Source organism: Cuculus canorus, chromosome 1 (assembly GCF_017976375.1).
Source record: "Cuculus canorus isolate bCucCan1 chromosome 1, bCucCan1.pri, whole genome shotgun sequence".
NCBI classification, from domain to species: domain Eukaryota; kingdom Metazoa; phylum Chordata; class Aves; order Cuculiformes; family Cuculidae; genus Cuculus; species Cuculus canorus.
In genome coordinates, this window is record NC_071401.1 from 76,140,145 (window position 1) to 76,161,939 (window position 21,795).

Here is a 21,795-nt window from a genome sequence, read left to right on the forward strand (position 1 = left end):
TTCTGCCAGGGATAAGAATGTAGTGCTGCTGCTCATAAACTCTGGTGAAGTAACGAAGGCCCATTTAAAACTGTGCAATAAGACCCCCCTTCTGATGTTACAAAGAGAAGTGGGGTCTTGAAGGCTGTCTTGGAATTGTTTTAGCTGTAGATATTCTTGTGTATAAACGGATGATAAACTGTCCTTTTTTTTCATCGTAGGTCTTTACGCGTGGATGCTTAGGTGGATTTCTCAGCTGTCTTCCTATTGCATTCAGGCAATGCAAATTACTTTGGGAGATTTTTTGTCATACCAACTTAATTCTTTTTTCAACTGACTGGTATTATTTTTTAAATTGACTGGGTTATTTTTATACAAATACTATTTTTACCTTTGGGCAATTAAAGAATACTCAGTTTCTTCTATTCAAGCTTCACAGGGCAAATCTACCTGTTGTGAATTTTCATTCTGATTAAGATCATACCATACTTATATTTGTAAATATGAATGACAAGAAGATTTTCACTCAGAGGCCTTATAGAGAGATACACTAACATGCATGGTTGCTAGAAATAACGGTTACCCACCACAGCAGCCTACCTCCAGCTGGAATTCCCTTCCTTTCCAGAGATAACAACCATCATGTGATGCACAGCAAAAGCAGTTGCTCTCTCATTTTCCTGAGTGAATTCAGCCTTCAAAATTCAAAAGACTCAGACTAGAATATGTTCTTCCATCTCAGAAACTGTAACACAATCTTCTCCGATAACCTGTAGTCTGTGCCCAACATCTGAACAAAAGACCTACTGGGATAAGGTGAGAGGCCACATCACAGGAGGCTTTGAATCACAGGCTGGTTGAGGTGGAAAGGGACCTCTAGAGGTCACCTTGTCCATCTGCCTGCTCCAAGAAGGCTACCTGCAGCTGGTTGCCCAGATTGGTGATACAGGAAGTACACATTAGGCCCAGATGTTTCCAGTTCTTGCCCCCTGGGGCAGCTCCTCCAAAATAGGCACCTGCATTTTGGGAGCCAAATTAAGATTACAAACTGTTTTCAGAGAAGCCAACACAGTGTCACTAGATGACAATGCATTCTGATGCTTCACTGATGTGAAACTGGATTCATACCAGCACTGTGAGAACTGAAGTTCTTCTTAACCCTCAAATGCCTTTTACAGCACAGCCTTCCCTTGGACTAGCCACCAGGTTTCTAGCCTGTCTGACCAAACAAAATGGAAATGTGAATTCAAACCAGCCCTGTACATCTTATTGTATAAAAGCTGCACTCTTCTCACTGAAGGTTTTCCATTAAAAAGTAGTAGAAGACACTCCAAGCTCGGTGGAGAGCTAGTGTCTGCCGAGGAGAAAATCAATCACTTACTCTACACTATTTCTCTATAGCTCTGCTAAGGAACTGCAAAATACTCTGTACAGTCCATTGAACTCTCAAGCAGCAACAGATCACATAATGCTTCACAAGGATTGTAATAAATTTCAGTGATCATTCTGACTAAAGGGGCTCTCACAGCTCCTTGTGGCTGAGACTGTGCCTGCAAAATCCTAATCTTATCTAGAAGTTGCCCAGAATATATCCCTCACTCAACATCACAGAATATTTTTATTTCAGCGGGATTGCTCAGGAGCTAATTCTTTTAGGAGTGAGGAAAGGAAAAGTTAGGATACTTCACTCTGAAGTATTTGTTTCCTCACTTTCATTGCATCATGCAGCTTCTGGCTTGTACACGTCCAAACCCCAGCTCTAATTCCATAGACTGGTTTTATGTTAGTCCAACTTCCCAGACTCATTATAGCTTTTTCTAAAGCTAAGGATATTATAGTCGTTTGGGCACAGAAGGCACCTACCGTAATAAAGATAAATAGCATATACCTTTTCCTGTTAATACGTCTTGCATTTTCACCTCTCATTCTGCTTGTGAAAGGTACTAGAAATGAAAATTTTGATAAATGTAGGCTCAGCCACAGAGTCATGGAGAGGCAAATACAGCTAACAATTAGAGTCCACTCTATGTCATTATAAATGATCACATTAATTAATGCTCCAATAAATACAATTGGCCTGAACTTGACTTAACCCATACTAGCTTGTTAAAACAAACATGATTTATGAGGCGTTGAAGAAGCCCATGAAATGTATTTTGTTGGTTTGGTTTTTTTTATCAGCTAACCACTTCACAAAATAATCACTTACGTTCAGAAGCCTGAACTAATTTCCAGGGCTCTAAAAACCCTCTAGTCCTGAAGACATGTAGATCAAGATTCAGAACTGAGCTTTCTACCTTTGCGACATAAATGTTTCTGTATTGATTATCAACACGGGTTTTATATGTGTGCATGCCAACTTTGAGTGTCACCAACCTTGTCATTCTATTGTGTTTGATAGAATTCTCACGACTCTGTTGGCTGTGGTGGGCTCGGGCAAGGTCAACTGTACTTTTGGCCTTTCCACTCTTGCTCTAACAATGCCATCAACAGTAAAAGGTCTTCTTGAGGCTTTCAGTTACACAGCACACACAAAACCATCCTCGTGCATCCTGGTCTTTTATGTAGATTGAGCCATTCAAATCCATAGCCCAGCAGGTCATCAGTGTACTGCACATTTAAACATACTGAGCGAGGACAGGGTAGGGTAGCTGGGAACACAGACTAAAAACATGGACCTGCCAAAGGTCTAGGGATGGCTACAGTGGTTCTTTCTAGGTATGACATTCTGATATATTTTCTAGAACTCTTTAAACCTTGTATTGTGTGAGCACACAGAAGGTGGCGAGAGCTAGAAAGACGCCTGTTCTTGTCAGCTGCATTGAAGAAAGTGCTCTAGTTCTCTTTCGGGTTTGGTTTTGTTGTGTAAACTCAAATGCTACCTTGGCACAGTGAATTTTCTCAACCCCTTGAAACCTTTACTACAAAGCCCCTAATGAGTTTAGCTCTCTGAATGTTTAAGGATTTACTTAGAGAGGTATGGTAGGAGAAACAACTTTTCATACAGGTCACAGCGTATCCTAGGGAACATAAACTGGCCAGGAAAACAGATTCAAACACATGCCTGGATTTGACTGTGCTCCCTGTTTTTTTTCTCAGTAAAACTACATCTTCTTCAGCTGCCAACTTCAATGTCCACCCAGATGCATGCCTGCTCCTTAAAGGGTGAGTGACCCAGACATCATCTGCCTGCCTTAAAATTACATTAGCTACTGTGTAGTTTAATGATTTCCATCTAAGATTACTGTAAACTTGAGGAATCTGTGAAAATTAAGAAAATTTTAGACCAGACAACTTTTCATCATGAATGCACAAGGACAAGTTCCGAATTACAAGTTCAGTCTTGTTATACAGGGGACAACAGGGGAGAATTACCATTTCACTTTCTAGCTTCCTCCATGTCTACAAAACCAGTGGTCTACAAAATCACTGGAAGGGCTTAATGAGAAATGTACTTAGGGTTTTGGTATTTAGACATATGGTGGACCTCATAAATGCAGAGCTTCGGTATGCAAGAAGTCTGCCTATTCAAGTAGTTTATGATTGTAGTAGTGCTCATATTTCAGCTTTGCAATTAGCCTGAGCATCTGGCCAAATAAAATAGTGGTTAAATGTATGAGACTGGCAGGTCAAATTCAGCTCCATATGTCCTCTTCCACCAAGAAGAAGAGCTAGGACTGTTTAAGAAAGTATTACAGGATACAAGAGGACATTTTTTCCTGAAAGATTTTGTTTTATCTTTGGAGGCTTAAAATAAGTTTCAGTGAGAGAGAGAAAACACTTCCTGTGTATGGTTGGATTTGATAAGCTGACTGGGAGGCAAGGAGGGTGTTAAATAGAGGCCAATCGTGCTGCACTGCCCTCTATGCGTAGGTATCCTTTTTAGGAGATTTCACTATAGTAATTTTATTTCAGTTCATGGATTCAGATATTTTTTTAAATTTACTTTTTTTTTCCTTGAGTAATTTCAGAAAGTCTTTGTAATGCTCTAATATGCCTAAAATATAAGAAGCTAAAATTGACAAATGCTGTACTCTCAAAACAGCGCTTTAGCTACATATATTTTATTAGACAATGTACTGAGAGACAAAAATACTGTCATGGTTACACACGAGCAGAATCAATTATCTCTCCATTTCAAGCCATGGAGGAATGTCTCATGTACATTCACTACAGCCTGGAAACAGCAGCTAAGGAAACTCTCCTCGCAACTATTTCTTCTGCAAGGTAAAAATTGTTGATTTTCCCTGCTATGCCCCATTTCATGTTCTATATGCTTCAACACTAGCTTAGTTGTCTTTCTTAAGCTTTCCGATGACTCCTAATCTTTCATGATGACATCCCGATACAGATACACACCACACACACCCCAAGAACAGCCTTGAAAGAACAAGGAGGGGAGCAAAGCACAGTCCTTGCAGGAGGCTGTCCCAGCACAAAGGTGCTCCAGGGTAAGCAGTGACCTCGCACTGCTCAGGGACTGTCATGGCTTCAGCAGGCTCAGCCTGGGGTACTGCATCTGTCCTGGTCTCACATATGCCCTGGACTAGTGAAAAGAAGGACAGGACGGTTGTTCAGTTTTCCCACAGGCCCACTTGCTGCAACCTGTCACCTCCCAAGCGCTTGCATACTACATGATTATTACTGTTCAGCTAGAGGCTGTTTATTTGGTTTTAGGGTTTTGTAGATAGGCCCACACCTTGGCAGCTGGAAAGGTTTACCAACAATTCCACCTTCCACATTTTTCCTGCTCTTTTGAACCCTATTGTGATGAGTATTGTACCAAAACCGTGGTCTCTGTTTCATAAACATCAGTATAATCTCCTCCCAAGTCCCTGCTTTCTTTTCATGCTTAGCTAGAAAAGAAATGACTGTGGTGAAAAGAAAGGGTCTGCTGATCCACCAGGATTTCTGACAACTAGAACAGCAATATAAAGCCATAAACCCACAAAGGCTTTTACAGGGCAAGACTTGCTACAAACCCACCACAGCTCTGCAATGATCTGCCTAAATGATTATCATTGCTTAACACCTTTGTATCTAATGATCAGTTTGAGAAGGTGATTTATTTAAAACAGCAAGTCAATATTTTTCTGTCTAGTTTCTGCTGATCTGTGTCTCTAACCACCTTGAGACTCCTTAAGTAACACAGCAGCTTAAACTTCATGTTATTATTGCACCAACCTTCCAGCTGCCTTTCATAATACATATATGTATATTTTTACAATAACTGAAACTGGACTGGGTTGGAAAAGAAAGGTGTGGACAGCCAGTACAGCTTAGCCAAGGTGGAGGTGAACAGGGTTCTTAAAATAGCTTTTGTCTTATGATGCGCCACAAGCTGAAGGAAAGGGGGGAGGTTACTCGGGCTCAAGGGGCTCCCACCATGCCATCGGTCAAACTGTATTGTAAACAGCTTCCAGAACAACCAGGCTGAAATTATTTTACTTCTGATGAAGCTTAAAGCCTGAGATTGCCACGACCACCAATTTTCTTAACTTTAAACCAATTTGAGGAACTGTTTGGATACAAGTACTTAGTGCACTGCATTGAAAGATGTATGTATCTGAGACGACAAGGAAAATGGATTTAATAGTCATTCATTCAGCAGATGAAGACATAAAATAGAGTACACCTCGGAGAAAGAACTTTCTACTTACTCGGCGTTTTGATGAGCAGTAAGGTCCCATAGGTTTTTTTGCAAATGTTATTTCTTAGTGCACCTGCCGCTAACAGAAATAATCCTGCTAGACAGGTGCATATAAGGGTCACACTAAATCCATACTGAAAAATAGTTTGAAGGGTTGTTTTTGTTTGAACTAGGAATGAAATGGAAATATCACTCTGAAGTGTCTATGGAGCCTAGGGTGGGCTTAAGTTTTTTTAAAAAAAGCTTTTTGGCTCCCTGAATAAAACCAAAGCAAAAATTCATATGAACAAGGTAAAACAAGACGGTGTCAGTGAGAATCAACATGAACAGGAAATATTTGTGCTTGTGTCAAAGTTTGCTGTCACTAATGTTTTGCCAGAGTGTCAAGGCTGAAAGTGGTGTCTCAAAAATCCTGGAGCTGTAACGCTGGGTAAGTAATGTTATGCTGAGCAAGGCAGAACAGGCAACACATTTAAAAACCCAACATATTAACAATCCATTTATTTAAACCAGACTCTTCTACTGTATGAGGGTTACAAGAGAGATTAAAATAAAATGGATGAAAATGAACCATAACAAACACAGATATTTGCAGAGATCTACTCCTGCTGAGAAAGGACCAGGCATTTATACCTGTTAACACATCTTCTATAAAGTATAATCTGTAATATCTCTCTGTCTCACATACTCTCTCTCTCACACACACACAAGTTACAGGAAATGACGTCAAGCCACTGGGCACAAACCTAATTCCAGAGTACGCAATCGTTCACACAGTAACGTGGATTTATGAGTCTTGACAATATGAGAAGTGTGATTCAGCTCTGCGCCCATTAAACTACCAGCCCTGGTAGATGGGAGAGCTCCTGGTTACCCTGTCATCACCGCTAGTGTTGCCTTCAGACAACATGCTTATAGCCTCATCGGTCTGCTGGCTGTCAGTTGTTGATATCTTCTTTGAATCATGGATATTGCTTTGGTAGTTCACTGGTGAGGGATAGGTATTTTCACCCGCAGTTGATGAGGACAATGATTCCCAGGGTATTTCTCTTTTTCGCCATTTCAGATCCACTCTCCATCCCGTCCAGCCATAGAAAGCTAATGTGAAGAGGAAGCCTTGCATTGGATTAAGGACCCCCTAGGAAAGAGAACAGCAACAGGAGTTAAACAAGCAAGGCTTCATTTTGCACTATAAAAGATGTGAGATGCATGCAAATAGAAGTGTTGTTCCCATTGTTGTCACAAACAAGTCAGAGTGAAATACCTCAACCTGTTGTTCCAGTATTCTGAGGCCATCCCAGGGAACAGTAAGCACCAAATAGTTTTCTAGCATTAATTTAAGCTGGGCAATCCCCTGGTGTGTTGTTAACATTCCCCACAAGCTCTAGACTTTTTATTCACAAAAGAAAATATTATATTTTTACTATAAGCCAAGTAAAATATGTAAGAGTAGACACTAGCACACAAATGCAAGTTTTTTAAAATAGCAGCAACTGATCTGTCTGGAACTGCTGCAGATTCCTGAGCCAGTGAAAATTCCATCAAAGTGGGATGGAAAAGTGGGGACAGATACTGAAAAAGAAAACCCCAAGTGATTTCTTAAAAGAATTGTCTCTCTTTCCAGTGGTGTGGGATGCTTGCCAAGTAAATTACTTTAGTTGTTTCCATTTTTCTCATGAGAAAAGAACAAATTATTTTTTACAGCTAATTTAAAAATGCCTGAGCTCCTCCACGTGACCTCTTGCTCTGCAGGTAAGCAAAAGCATGGTCCCTGTCCTGTGAATGGTTTTGATCCTTGTTAGAGGAGGAAGTTGTATCAAACTGTTTGCATTGCTTAACCCTTCAGTACAAAGTGACTCAAGGGTTTAACTACACAAAGCATGCTCAGGCCTTACAGGTATTTAACAGCTCCAGAGTATACTCTTTTGAAAAAGGAACCTGCAATATCACCTCTGAAAATCTTTGTCAAATATTCCAGTAGCCGAAAAGAGGGTGGGATACAGTAGGACATCTGTAACTGATCTTTTGGTGCATTGCTTTCAAGATTTTTCAGGTGCTTGACCTCAGATAATTATCCAAATGTTATAAGATCTAAGTATTCTTTATAACTCATTAATAAATAAAATAGAGAATTATCAGAAAATACCTATTTTACAGGGCAACCCTCAGGAATAGTGAGCTAAAAATTTGTAGCTTACTTTACGTCAGAGGTTAGCAAGGTTAGACCCGAAATCACTGTACAGTCTGATAAGGATCTTAAAACAGGTAGCAGTCACTCTCAGAGATAATGTATACTCCAGTAAAAAGGAGAAAAAGTTGGTCTCTGGTGTGTTTTTAGCAGAGTTTATATGTGAAAAGCACTCCCAGTGACTGCACCTTCCTCTCTCTTACTTTCCTTTTCGTCCTTGATTTTTGGAGTGTTTATATTCCCCAAAATCATAAAGTACAATCACTACACTCCTGCTGTTCTTCCAGTCTATAGAAGTGATTTCAACGACTAAGCAATGTCATGGCTGGCCTACCATTATAATCCATGTGATCAGTGCAGCACTTCTAATGTTCTTCAGGGGCATTTCATTGATATCTGGCTGCATTTCGAGGTAGAACAAAAGGCTCTCATTGATGATATTGCATGACCAGCTATTGAAGGCATAAAGAACAGGAAAAGAACAAGACACATAAAAATATATATATACACAAATGAAACATGTTTTACTTTCAAATTCTAGAAATTAGGATCACTAATAAGGAGAGAAAAAAAAATTTAATGTTAGATCTCAATCTGAAGGGATCAGTAGGTCTCTGAGATTAAAAACAGGCAATTATATGCTAGCCCTAGACAAAGAATTTTGAGCGTGCTGCAGAAGAGTAAACTGCAGGATAAAATTGAGATGTCAACAATGGTCCATACTGGGAACATAGTGCTTCTTTTGCTTGCGTCTTAAAAGGATAGTGCTCACAGACAAGAAAACCGAATACATGCTTTGGTGTTGTAAAAGACTGCAGAAACTCCAGGTGGAATTAGAATTTCAGGGCTAGCTTACAGCAGACTTCTAAAAACACTAGAAACCAAAACAAAAGTTGCCTTTAAAATCCTTGAAAAAGCCATGAACTTTTTGGAATAAAGGTAATTTATGTTTCCAATGAAGGATAAGAATAATTAAACCTCATCCTGTGAAAGAAACTGAGGATATTCTATGCTAAATAAAGGTTATAGTAAATGTCTGTAACTTCTTATGACTTCTAAACCGACCAGTGTTTCTTTACAGATCTAAAGCACCATCAGAAAGGAAAGTATCAGCACCATGTCATACTTTCTGAAAGGTTTACACACGTCCTTCCTGAAATTATATTTTTATCACAGTGTAAATCCTCCTGCTGCCCCCTCCCAAATCTGCAGCCATCTATTCTACTTCATGTTGCCCCAACCTGCTGTCTTTCACTAACTCATCTCATGTTTGACCTGTGGGACGGAAGGGCATCTTTCCTAAGACTACCTTAGCCTTTCCCTACAGTAACCTTTGAGAGAGATTTTACACTCTAAAGCTCATGTTCAATCAGTTGTGTTTATTTTTAAACAGGAAAGCCCAGAATGAGACAGATGGAAATAAACAATTGTCACCTCTATGTCCTTGAGGAATCGGTTCTTTCTTTCATGTTTCGTCCCAGAACAGCAAGCTGGCCACCATTCCTTAAGTGGCAAGGCACTTCAGTGGTGTCTTTGGTCTTCAGAATAATCCCCACTCTTTCCAAAACCCTGGAAGCCTGGCTAAATCTCGGATCCTCATCATTTCATGTTTCCAGGAAGACAAGCTACAGACTTGTTCACTGTTGTATCTCTCCTCTTTACTGCTGGAAACCCCACCCTTCACCCTAGAAATCTCTCTCTTGAGCCTAACAGACTTTGTTATTCCCCAAGAAAAGACTATCATTTCCCTCCAGAGTACTCCAGTATACAGCAACCAGGAGAAGATAAAAAGGCAGTCTTCCTCCCTGCTCAGCCTTTTAAGGTAATGTAGCATGCATTAACGTACCTGTATATAAGTAATCTAAGTAGTTGTAGACACTGTGAATATGTCCAAGTAACTTCACGACTCCAGAACCATCTCCTTCCTCCCTCTGTCAATTTTTTTGCCCATGTAGGTAAGAAACACTTCACAGCAGTGATCACTTCTTGATAGGTCATTGCATGGATCCTTGGAGAGTGGGATCACCACCCCTCTGGTGCCTTTATGGCTGTGCAATCATGGTGAGATTCCAGTAAAAACTATTTTCTCCAAAAGAAGGCTCTGTTCCAGCTCAGTTTTCATGCGTGCACCCAGTACCTCTGGTTCCAGACATCACTCCACTGGATGGTGCTGCTGGAGCAGAGGTGCAGGGATCTGGAGATAAGGTGTGCACTGTCTCTCCTTCCCTACTTTCCTTGCTCCCTCCCTATCTCTTTCCTGTCCTACCCCAAAGTACTATTTTCATGGAGGGGGGTGGAAAATTAAACACAAAGACTAAACATTAAAAATTCCACGCAAAATCATGTTGAGATTTCTTTTCAATATTTACATATATCCCTGTATTTCCAGTCAAGATCCATACTTTTTTCACACACTTTGGATCTGTAGACCACAGAGGTGGCTACACTATCTATTTCACGGCCATGAAGGCAGTCTTAGAAGTGTATTTATTGTACATTTTCAATGTTATGTTTGATCACAAGAGGCTCTGAGAAACCTTGAGTACAGAAAGGTGCATATCAGTCCACAGTGCTGAGGAAATGCTGTCCCAGACAGCTTTAGGCTGTGTGCAGATTTTATATATATTTTTTTGGCTATTGTTTCTTGCTGCTATTGTTTTCCTGTTGGTTAAACATTTTTATCATTTCCTCGCAGACCTGTGATGCTACTTGAGTGATTCAGCTAGCTGGTGAAGTAGTTTAGAACTACTTCTTCCTTAGACACCTTCCCTTCCAAGGTTAAAGACAAACAAACTAAGCGACTCATCAGACTCTGTTCTTGTTCCCAACCTTCTCCAGCTGGGAAAAAAAAAAAGCAGTTTAAACCAAAATAATGCATCTCTTACCAAATGATGAATACCAGCATAATTTTGAAGAAGCGGATCTGGATCTCTGTGCCCAGACGTCTTTCATTCTCTGTGTAAATCCCTTGTCTCCCTTTCAGCAAGGAGGCAACTGCAAAGTATACAATTATATTCATTAATACACATGCATCTTGTTAGTTATAGGCACAAGGATCCAGAAGATGGATGTCTGTCAAGAGGGAACAAAGGAATGAATTGATTTGTCTCCATCAACTTTTCAGAAGCTGTAAAGACCATCATCAAGGAATCTCATATATACTATATTACTGAAGAAAAAGCAGCCCATCCAATGTGGATTCCTAAAATGAGTGATATCCCACTAGCTGTTTTTTCTTCTCTTAATCCCACTGAAAATAGAAAATAATATGTTCAACATACTTTTCTTTTATAGCAAAAAGAGAGTGCTTACAGCTTCTGTATAATGTGTGATATAACGACACCATGTGATGTTTGGACTAAAATAGAATGCATTGTATCTTATGCTCATTATATTTCGTTGTGGAATTGACACAGTGTCGACTACACCTCTAAAACTAGAAGGTGTAATGTCAGCAAACGTAGTTAAGCTACACGCTGTGGCACGAACAAAAATATACTCAGTGTGTATTTTTCTGTATAAAGAGTAACTTTTTATAGGATCATTTTAAGGGTAAACTTTCTCTTTTGAAAATTAGTAGTATTGAGGATTGCAGGAAAGATGGGATGAAAGCTAAACTGAGAATACAGTTCAGTCTCCAGCATTCTATTGCTGGTTTTATATATTCAATATGTTGATGATGAGTATGAATGCAGGTACTGCAAACATATAGCACTGATTGTGTTACATGCAAAGAATCTGCAGTAGAGGTTCATAAGAGCATAGCTTGAGTACATCATCAGAGTATGTCTCTAGGGCAAACTTCCAACCTAGATGATATCTTGATATCTTCATTTCAATAAGCAATTCCCTCTCACTCCTTGCTGTATCTTTATGAATTAATAAGGAGCTATCCCACATCACTGCATACTCAGGCATGGCTTTTTACAGCATTGTTATGTTGCTAAATATCACATACAGATTGATGTTGGCTGTTAGGGACATACCTGCTGATACCGTCCTCCTAAATAGGATCGGGTTGACAACCAGCACTAGCAGCAGTGGGGCATAGGTTGTAATGTAATGTGGGATTGCATGCTCCACACCATTTTCACAGCTGAGAAGAAAACAATAATAGCTTATGCATTTTTTTTCCCACATCTGATCATTCTGGTTATTTTGAATATGTCACCTTTGTTATAAAAAAAATAAATAAAATGAAGCAAGTATACTAAACCTTTAATTCATAGACTTTCACCACTTGTACACATGGGACACAAAATTGATTTTTAATATGCACTGCAAATTTAAAGGAACAAAGATAAAACCAAGAGTAAGAGACCAGTGGCTCATAGCAGACACTGTATCACAGCAAGCCCAAGTGCCTGTATTGCCTGGCATACTCTTCAGGGTTCCCTGAAACCTAGGTAGGTATTTCTAGAACATTCACTGAGTTGGTGGGATGCACCTGTCAAGGATCAAAAGAACCCCCATTTGGATGTCTCTCTCTAATGCTGACCCAAAGATATTCATAACCAAAGAGTACTATGATTTCGCAGTCTTTTCCCAGAGCCTTGCTTACCTGGAGAGAGAAGGGTAGTAAAGCAGTGCAATTCCCTCCACGCAGAGCATCACTGCAAGGCCCCATGTCATCATGTGGTACAGCACAATTGTACTGCAGGCACCAAGATGGACAGGTGTAATTAAAGACACCAAACTTTATACTTTCCACAGAGCAATATAAAAATAAGACACTCACTGAAACAGTGTTTTTCATATACAAAATGGTGCAGAACACTAGCAATACATTCAGCTAAGGAAAGCAGGTGGAATGAGGGGAGGGAGCTTCAGAAAAAGGATGAGCCAAAGCAGTTAAATTTGCACACGGAAGCCCTGTGCTCTCCAGCCTGTAGGGTGGAAAGCCTTTCCCTTATCACCAAATCTCCAGAAGGAACCCCTGCATCCTTGATTTCTCCTGCAGAGAGCAAACTAGGGGATTAAAACTTAAGAATGGGTCTGAACAGTCAAATTATCCTTCTGTCATTTGCAGAGAATTATGTTTAACTTTCGGAGTTGGATACTGCTTCTATCTTGGGGAGATTCAGATCTGAGGAGTAGGAAGTCTTTCATTGTTTGCTCTGATCTCAGAATCAAGTCCAAATACACCTTTTTCATATTGGTTAACAGGGATGGGAGAAAGACGTAGGCCCCAGTTTTCTCAGACTAGAACTATGGGACTTCACAAAATCAGGTTTATCCTCCACAGGGTGAAGTTAACTTAAAAAATCCCCATTTTGATAACATCTGCCAGATGAACTGTGTCTCCAGTACATGATTGCTCAGTATCATCTGTGAGTAGAGTCACATAATTTAACGTCTAACAGCAACCACTTAAGGTCATTTTGCACTTCTAACAACAAACAGAAAGACCTTATATTTTCTGTCTGGCATTAAAGCCTGATAATTTCCAAAGGGTTTAGGTTCCTCTGTTACAGGCATTGCAGAAAAAAAATATAGTAAATGTATATTGTTCCTTTAAAAACTTTACAAATGTGATAAGAAAAATAATCATGACAAACAATGTTCAAACATCGAAACAGGCTGCCCAGGGAAGTGGTGAAGTCTCCATCCCTAGAGGTGTTCAAAAAGCATGTAGACATGTCACTTTGGGACATGATTCAGTAGGCATGGCAGTCGTGGGCTGATGGTTGGACTTGATGGTTGTGGAGGTCTTTTCCAACCTTAATGATTCTATTCTATTCTAAAACTGAGAAGTGAATAAAACAGAAAAGCTGAGGAAAAAAAATGGACAATGAACTGTATGAAATTCACCACTTTCTCCCTCCACATCTTTTTACTTTCAGGATGAAACTTTCAGGATCTTGGTTTTTTGTGACAAGAATCAATTTCAAGTACACAGCAGGGACAAAAATAGTTATCTTACTACAATAAAAGTTTACAAAGCCCAATCTGCTCCTCTTTTCTCCAAAGGTTAAATTAATTCAGTTACATTTAAATTCCAGCTCGATGTAGACAAAACAATATCTGAGCATTGCCCTGGTAATTTAAGCACTTAGCATACCATTCATCCATATCGTTACCTGGTAACTGTATGAACATCAAATGCTTTTACAAGCTTCATTTATACACTTAGATAGCTGCAAACAAACATGGGCATACAGTGTTGAAAGGAAAATAACAAATGCAGTGCTTTAAGTCTGGTATACCTCAGTCCAGCTGATCTTCTTACCACCAAGTAAGAATCAACAGCATAGCAAAACAACCACCAAAAGCCAGCACTATATAACAGCTGGATCCACATCTGTGGGAAAAAAAAATGCCAAATGTTACAGCCGCTTCTCAAGTACCACTGGGGACAGGGAAGGGACTCTGATTTGTTCTTTAAATGTGTGTGTTTTCCAGCTGACATTATTAAGTATGAAATCTTACTCAAAATCACAGGAAGAGCGTTGCTGTAGCCAGCGTGTCAAGTCATAGGAAAATCGAACAGAGTTTGTTTTCACAGCTTATTCTGTTGTTTAGAAAACCTATTATGTACCTCTGCAATCTTAACCTTCAATTCTGCGAATGAAGCCTGAAAAAATGTTCAGTAAGGATGTTTCAATTTTAGGTTAAAATTGTAGTAGTTTCGCAGTAGCTGAGGCATGAAAATATATCTGAGGTCAGTGATCAACACAGTGTGTCTCTGCATCTTGGGTTTGACATGTGACAAGCGTTTTATCCAAGTACAAGAGCCCAATTCAGGGAATGGTTATTAAGAACAAGAAAGGTCATTAAAAAAAATATCACTCACTCTCTAAAATATAATCCATACTAAACTCCCTGACTGATTTCTTCAATAAAATTCCAAAGGAAACAGGTTCAAGTCAACTTAAATTCCACAGCGTTCATGAGCTGACCCTATGCATTTTTCCCGTGAACCTATATAAGATAAGTGACCTTTCTTTGCTGCTGTTTATAAATTCCAAATTTCTTCTCCAAAGGAGCTGGTTTCTCTATTAGTCTGGAACTACTTTAATATTCCAATTACCTTCCCTCTGAGCCCTCTTTCAGTTCTTATCTAAATATCCTTCATCATGGCTCCACGGTAGCAGCCTTTTACAGCTGGAAACCAACATACTTGTTACTGAGCCAAAGAGCAGTGAATAAAGATCTACCAATCCTTCCTCCTAAAGGTAAATCAAAGTGGGAAATATTTCCTTCCACTACGGGTGTAGAGCCTGCCTCTGGTCATTTGTGACATAAATGATTCAGAATTTAATTAAAATATGTTGTTAGTTTGCACTTTTTGCTGGTGAACAGGAGTGCACTAACACTTTGCTAGTGCACAGGAGTCAGAAAATAAAACCCCAGGCTGCCTTGTAATGCATTTTATCCATAGCACTCAGCATGTAACTTCATCTATACTCATACATATTTACAGTTAAAAAAAAGCACAATTTAAACTACATATATACACAGAAGCATACACAAATAAACTGTGGGGTCTTTCCACTTGGAAAATCCAACATATACAAGACTGTCTCCAGAAATAACATAAATCACATGCATCTAACCCCAAAACCTTCATATGCTACTTCACTTTTTTGCAAAATGACACATTTTGCTGCCAGTGCCTGAGAAGATACCCCTCTGAAAACCAGAAGTTGTTATTCAAAGGAGATGCCTAAAGGCCTCACTATATGGAGTTTGTATTGGCTTGTGGGCAAGTGAAATCAAACAATAGCACTAAAAGAAAAATAAAATGGAATCAAAAATATTTTATTAACTCATGTGAGACTATGTTAGAGGAAGTGAGTAGAAAGAGGGTTGTTTTTCATTCCAATATAATTAAATCCAAATTTAGCAAGTGACTCAAACTACAGCACGTTGTTGGAGCCCAGGAAAGGGAAAATAAAAGCTATGGTAGACTGCTATGCTGCTTACCATCTAACCTGAGATCAAAATGAAAAAGAAACAGTCTACATTCAGTACCTTTGTCACTGCTTAAAAATATTAATTTATTGTGTTAAGGACCAGAAAGTAAAATATAAACCACAGGGAAATGTGTTTTTTTAACAGGATGTTCTTGCAATAAGATATTGATGTTGCTAGTTCCTCCTTCCTCAAGGAAAATAAAATCAACATTTGCAGCTAATAAGCAAAACTTAAACATGTATGACGACCGAGAACTGATAGGTTCATTCAGCTAATATTTGCTTATATAGCACAACGCTGTCATGTCTGAAATTGTCATTATGTAGGCATATAAGATATAGTGAGATGTATTTTGGCACATATTGTCTACTAAAATACTACTGGAACCAAACAATTTTGTTTATGTGCAGCGTATTGATATTGTAAACTTTGAATTGTAAAGCTAATACTGTTATTGATTATTCATTACTTCAGTACCTACATTTCTACTGAATTTGGCTAAAGTCATGATCTGTCTTACTTGTCATTCTCCACATTTTGGTAAAAACATCGTATTTTCTTGTACAGTAAACTCAAATTATGTGTCTCAGACAGTACAGTGATTTACATTTTCTTATCCTGTGTGTTTTAATCCAGAGGATATTTAATTAGACCAGGCCAGATGCAGTCTGCTTTTCTGAACGCCCATATAAACAGCAATCTGATCTGTAACCCTGCATGGAGGGCTAGAACTTCCGCAGCAGCTCTATGTCTTTGGATATATTTATCCTGCGGTCTCTGTGTGTCTAAACCACACACTCTCACACCACCAAAGCTAATTTAAGCTATCCAGGTTGCTGGTTTCAGACGGTCCCCACTGCCACTGCGCAGGCTGTAATTTCTGCTGGAGAAGGTGGCAGATAGCCTTGTGCTACGGGTGTGACAGAGCTGCCAGGGCATTAGCAATGCTGCACCACTGCAAATCAAACTGGTGGTTTCACAGACTGTTCAGGAATGTCCATACTCTTTTGCCTCCATACCCTTGGCTTTGTACAGATGTGCCCTTCACTATCCCAAAGCTGCTGTAATGAGCGAGGACTACAAAATGCTTTGGACAAGCCTGACCAACACTGTCCTGTGCCCTTACATGCACCGTGCAGCATGTGGCACCCTGCCCACCCTGATCCAGGCTTTCAGCGGGAGGCATGAACACGCTTGCAGGGGTGCGGCAGAGACTGAAACTATCATATCCAGGTTCTGACTCACAACTTCCTCTCGGACACAGTGGATTGCCTTTCAGACTCCCCAGACTATCAGCTGGGAGCAGGAGGAAGGGGAGATGATCTCTGTACCTACCGCGCTCCCCACACAGAAAGCAGAAGGCCACATGTCAGTCCTGTTCACCACAGAAATGTTAGCTATGAAACCTGGGAAGCCTATCCATACACTGGACCTGAAGATTATACCTAAAGGAAAAAAGAAAAAAGTATTAATGCTTTGAACCTGCTGGTGTGATTTGAGTCACATGCTTCCCCCCAGCCACATATTTCACATCGCAGCCCAGATTTTGTGTGTCCACAGGAAGGCTGCGGATACAGAGGAGTAGGGTAGAAACAACTGTGCTATTTAAATGTCAGTATAATCGCTCAAGAAAAGCAGCCTCAAAAATCTGAAGCTGCTGGGACCTCAAATTTTGTACAGATTAAATCTCGCTTACTTACAGATACTGTCATGCACTTCCCTAAAGTAAATTGTGTAGCATTTAAGAGATTGACATAAACCAGTAACTATTTACAATTTTACCAGCATATATTCATATGCTAATGTTCATGTCTCTATAACCTCTCATTGCAGAAGAAACTTATCTCCCACTTTTCACCATCTTAATTTTTACAAGCAGCGCTTTTCCTCTCTGTCACTGGCCTGAACAAAGCAGGGCTTTGGAATTAGGTGAGAAAAATATCCATTTTTCTGAATGAACTCAGAATTCATAAGTGAGATTTTCTGGGTTTGTTTGAAATAGGCATTAAAGCACCAACATATAGCAGAACAAAGCAGTTTCCCAACAACCAAAGTGATTTGAATTCAAAGACAATGATAGATAAATAGTTTCAGTTGCCACTGAAAGAGAAAAGGAGAAAAATAACTTTGTGTGTTGCTGGCTCATCTGACTGAAAGGACCTTTTCCAGGTGAGTGCATGCACATTTTTTTCCTTATCTCCTGCTTTCTTTCCTCCTCTCTCTCTCTCTATTTTTTTTAAATATTGGCACTCACTATATACTGGGAGAGAACCTGGTTAGATATGAAAGGAGAAAGACTTGAAATCCCATTCTTTCCCCATGCAGCGAGAGAGACTTACAAAACAGCACTACTTCTGTTACCTAATGTGAGGGGGGGAAATACTACTGTAGAAACAAAGTCATCCTCTATTTTCATGGCATGTGTCATGGTAATTTACGCCTAATTTGACAGTAAATGCCATAGACTGATGGGACAGATTTAGACACACTAGTTTCAATTTGACTCATGAGTATTGTTTTGTTCTCTGTTGCTTTATTCCCCCAGCCTATCAACCAGGAGCCAAGCAGCAGGTTGTCCTTGATAAGGAAGCTTCGCTCCTGTTTCAAAGGCCTATGTCCAGCATTATCTCTGTACAGCTGCAATTCAAACTCATTTGCTGTTGATGTGATGTACCCAAAGAAGAGGCTGGCATATGAAGAAGACTGCAAACTTGCTCTGAGAGGATTTCAAGACATACAGGCAGTGTTTTTCAAATGCAGTCTTAAGGACTGGCTAAGTATTTGATGTTAGATCTAGTTTTAAATGTGCTTTCTCACCTCCACTTTTATGCCTTACTCTGAGAACCAGCCATTGTTCTGGATTTTAATTTGTTTTAAAGCAGAGATTTTGGTGTAGATTTGTCAAAAGCTTTTACTTCTAAAATACAACTATTAAATAAGACCTTTATCCCCCAAATGCCCATCATTTTCTGATCTAACTTAGCCCAAATCTTCCTGTGAATACATACAGCATGTTTCCCTCAGAAATTTCTGCTGTCCACTCACCGGATTCATTTGGATGTGGTACCTCAGAGCAGCAAGAGCCTTCTACAGCAACGGTGAGGGGTATTAAGCTAGTGCTTACCTAAGGCACCAAGGATGTCACAAATGGAGATAAGAAGAAGTATGGTGGAAGAGGAGGAGGCTTTGGGCACCTTCCGTGCGCTCTGTCCCTTCTTCGGCAGGAGCTGCAGGATGGTCAGTACCAGACTGATGGAGGCGCTGCCAATGCAAACTCCACTGAAAACTTCAGGCTGAAAGTTCATCACTAGCTGTGTAGCTGCATCTCGGTTCGGGCAGCAGTAGGTTTCTAACCTCGGAGAAGCCATGAAGCATCCGGCTGGTGGAGGGGCCTAATGAGCAGAAGAAAATGCTGTTGCTTCCCCAAAGCAGCATTTACTTTTTCTTCACCCTTCCCATTAGTTCTCAGTGCTGAGAATCACGCGATTGATGGATCATGTGCTGCTGCTGCTAGAAGTAAATCCCCTGGAGCTGCTTTTCTCAGCCTCTCCTAGCAAAGAGATCAGATCCAAACAAGAAAACACAGTGTAATCTGAAACACGGCCCATGTTTGCTCAGAGCAATTGGCAACAGTTCACTCACATATTTCTGCTTGCACAGTATTTGATACAGGAAGACTTAAACTCAGCAGAGCATTGAAGATGATTTAAAATAAATAAGGATGCAGATACCAAAGGAGAAGCATTACATTTTAATTGTGTTTCTCTTTAGCCTCATCCCACACAGCACCCTTTAATTACCACAAATTAATTGAAAAGATGAGTCCATACACAAGCAGTTCCAGCCTTTCTAGGGAGGAGCAGAGCTGTAAAACCACACCCTAACCTAAATCTAAATGTTAGTGATTCAAGCGACCCATCTCTGTAATTAAAATTAGAGACATGATATCCTATAACTGTAGAATGAGATTACATTTAAGGAAAAAATATTAACCTCATCTTATTTAATCTGCAGGCACAGTAAATCTTCTCTTTAGACTATACTGTCTGTGTTGGATCAGCTTGACAGGGAAAATTCCAGCAACTTTCTTTATCAATAATATTTTTTTATTATTATTATTTGGTAAGGGTTTAATATGAAAACAGAAATTTGACCTCTAATATTTGCTTTTACTTTATAAGATAGACAATATCCTTTAAGTCAGGGGTCTTACTAGACACAGCAGCATATACTCACAATCATAAATACAAAAATTAACTTTCCTCTCTCAGCTAAGTTTCAAACTCTTTATGTCAGCCCTTACCTCTCCAGAAATCTTCTTTGTAGGAACACATTCAGGAAATACATTAGGGAGCTCTGCCAACAGATTTAAAGCGAACTGAATGTTAAATAACACAGTCATGGATGTTATAATTAGTTATAACAAGAACAGATAACTTAATCTTTTTTTAAGTTTTTTTCCAAAAGTTTTTTTTTAGCAGAAACTATGAAGGCCTGATGAATGACAGTGGCATGTTGTGTGTGCAGGGGTCATGAAACACAGAGGCTTCAGCCAGTATGTTTGCGGCCAGTAGAGAAATCAGCCACTGGTCCTGCATAAAATGTACTTGCCAAGTTCTTCATTACACATGACACCTTATATGTTTGATCCCAGTGAAAGAATAAACCTCATCAAGATCATCAGTCTGCTGATTGCAGGTGAGGACCATATGGCAGCCCAGTACATGATGGCACAGGACTTGGATGGCAGTTGAAGCCCAAGCTGCCAGACAAGTCACGTGTAGTCCACTTAGCCTGCACCCAGGGAATTGCCCAGTGCTCTGCCTGGGCTACATCACCTGAACACAAGGATGTTGACTTGCAGATTCAGGCTCCGACACATAAACCTCCATATATCAGAAAGGTGTCTGCACTCTGAACTCAGGTGTCTGAATAGTCAATCAAGATCTTTCGCAGCTAGGTCTAGAGTCTAGACTTCATCAGCTCTTCCTAAAATAAATGCACACGGTGATCTGAGTGCACTGCAGTGACTATCGTGGGAATACAAGCACACACATCATTAAGGATTCTGAAATCCAAGCAGTTGATTTTGAAGCTGAATGTTACCTGGATGTTTTTGCTGCTTTCTGGCATAAGGAGATTTTCTCCTACTGTGGATGAGGACAGACAAGTGACCTGGATGTTGCAATCCTATGTCTTGTTACCACCTTGTATACAAAAATATATTAGGGACAGCAAGGTTTAGAACCAGATTGCCCTGCTGCAGAAACAAGATTGGGACTCCTCAGATGTCATCCCACCTCTGCGAGAGCATTGGTACACAGAATTGTCATCTCTCTGTCAGGACACCGCATTACAGTTTACCTGGCTACTAAAGAGCAAAAACTACAAGGATTCCACATAGTGAGATGATTATTTAAAATAAAGCCATCATATACTACACATACAATGCAAACGCATATTAAAACAAATTACATTTGCTCTCATTTGAAGGTAAATTTATGTTGCCTGATCTATACTTAAGACAGCAAAAATTTTAGATAATTAGACAGAAAGGAAAACTGTTCAAAAGAAGCCTTTTATTTCCACTATCAGTTTCTAAAATTGCTCTCCTCACTATCCCTGTTGCCATTTTCCTTCCTTCAGAAATCTGAAAAGTATATTGAGTTGTTTCCCTGACCATTTGTTCTGACTTACAGATAGGAATATTTTCCGTGTTTCACTTTTTCTGCTTATCATCTGTTTTCATTGATCCTGACTGTGATCTTCTAGATTGCCCATATGGATTTACTGTTTCATTATTTTAACTTTTCTCTCAGTTTTGCTCAGACATTTTGAAATTTCTTTTGTTCTTCAATTGTAATCTACACTCTGGAGATTAAATTTTTAATCCTTCTCTCCTTTTCTTTCCACAATTTTGCCAGCTGTACACCCTATTTTTATTGCTTTAATTCTCTGAGTAGAGGACTGCTTTTTAACCTCTTCTTCTGGATCTGTTTATTCCTGCTCTCTGAGGATTCGAGTAACCGTACAGTTACTCACAGAGGGAGTAAGTGATTCT

The 21,795-nt window shown here is 39.7% G+C and overlaps 1 protein-coding gene across 1 annotated transcript; it reads right to left on the bottom strand.

The window, feature by feature from the left end:
- Positions 1-5,995: 5,995 nt before the first annotated feature.
- GPR143 (G protein-coupled receptor 143) lies at positions 5,996-19,245 on the bottom strand. Its single transcript, XM_009555945.2, has 8 exons — positions 18,859-19,245; positions 17,070-17,179; positions 14,024-14,118; positions 12,379-12,471; positions 11,804-11,913; positions 10,703-10,811; positions 8,152-8,269; positions 5,996-6,767 (listed from the first exon to the last, which is right to left on the bottom strand). The coding sequence occupies exons 1-8, from the start codon at positions 19,100-19,102 to the stop codon at positions 6,468-6,470; spliced, it is 1,179 nt and encodes a 392-aa protein (XP_009554240.1). The 5' UTR covers positions 19,103-19,245; the 3' UTR covers positions 5,996-6,467.
- Between the last annotated feature and the right edge of the window lie 2,550 nt (positions 19,246-21,795).

Coding starts and splice junctions, on each gene's coding strand:
- GPR143 (XM_009555945.2), bottom strand. CDS start 19,102: ATGGCTTCTCCGAGGTTAGAAACCTACTGCTGCCCGAACCGAGATGCA. Junction 12,472..14,023: donor AGAAGATCAGCTGGACTGAG/GTATACCAGACT, acceptor TGGTGCCTGCAG/TACAATTGTGCTGTACCACA. Junction 6,768..8,151: donor TGATCACATGGATTATAATG/GTAGGCCAGCCA, acceptor TCTCTTTCCTAG/GGGGTCCTTAATCCAATGCA.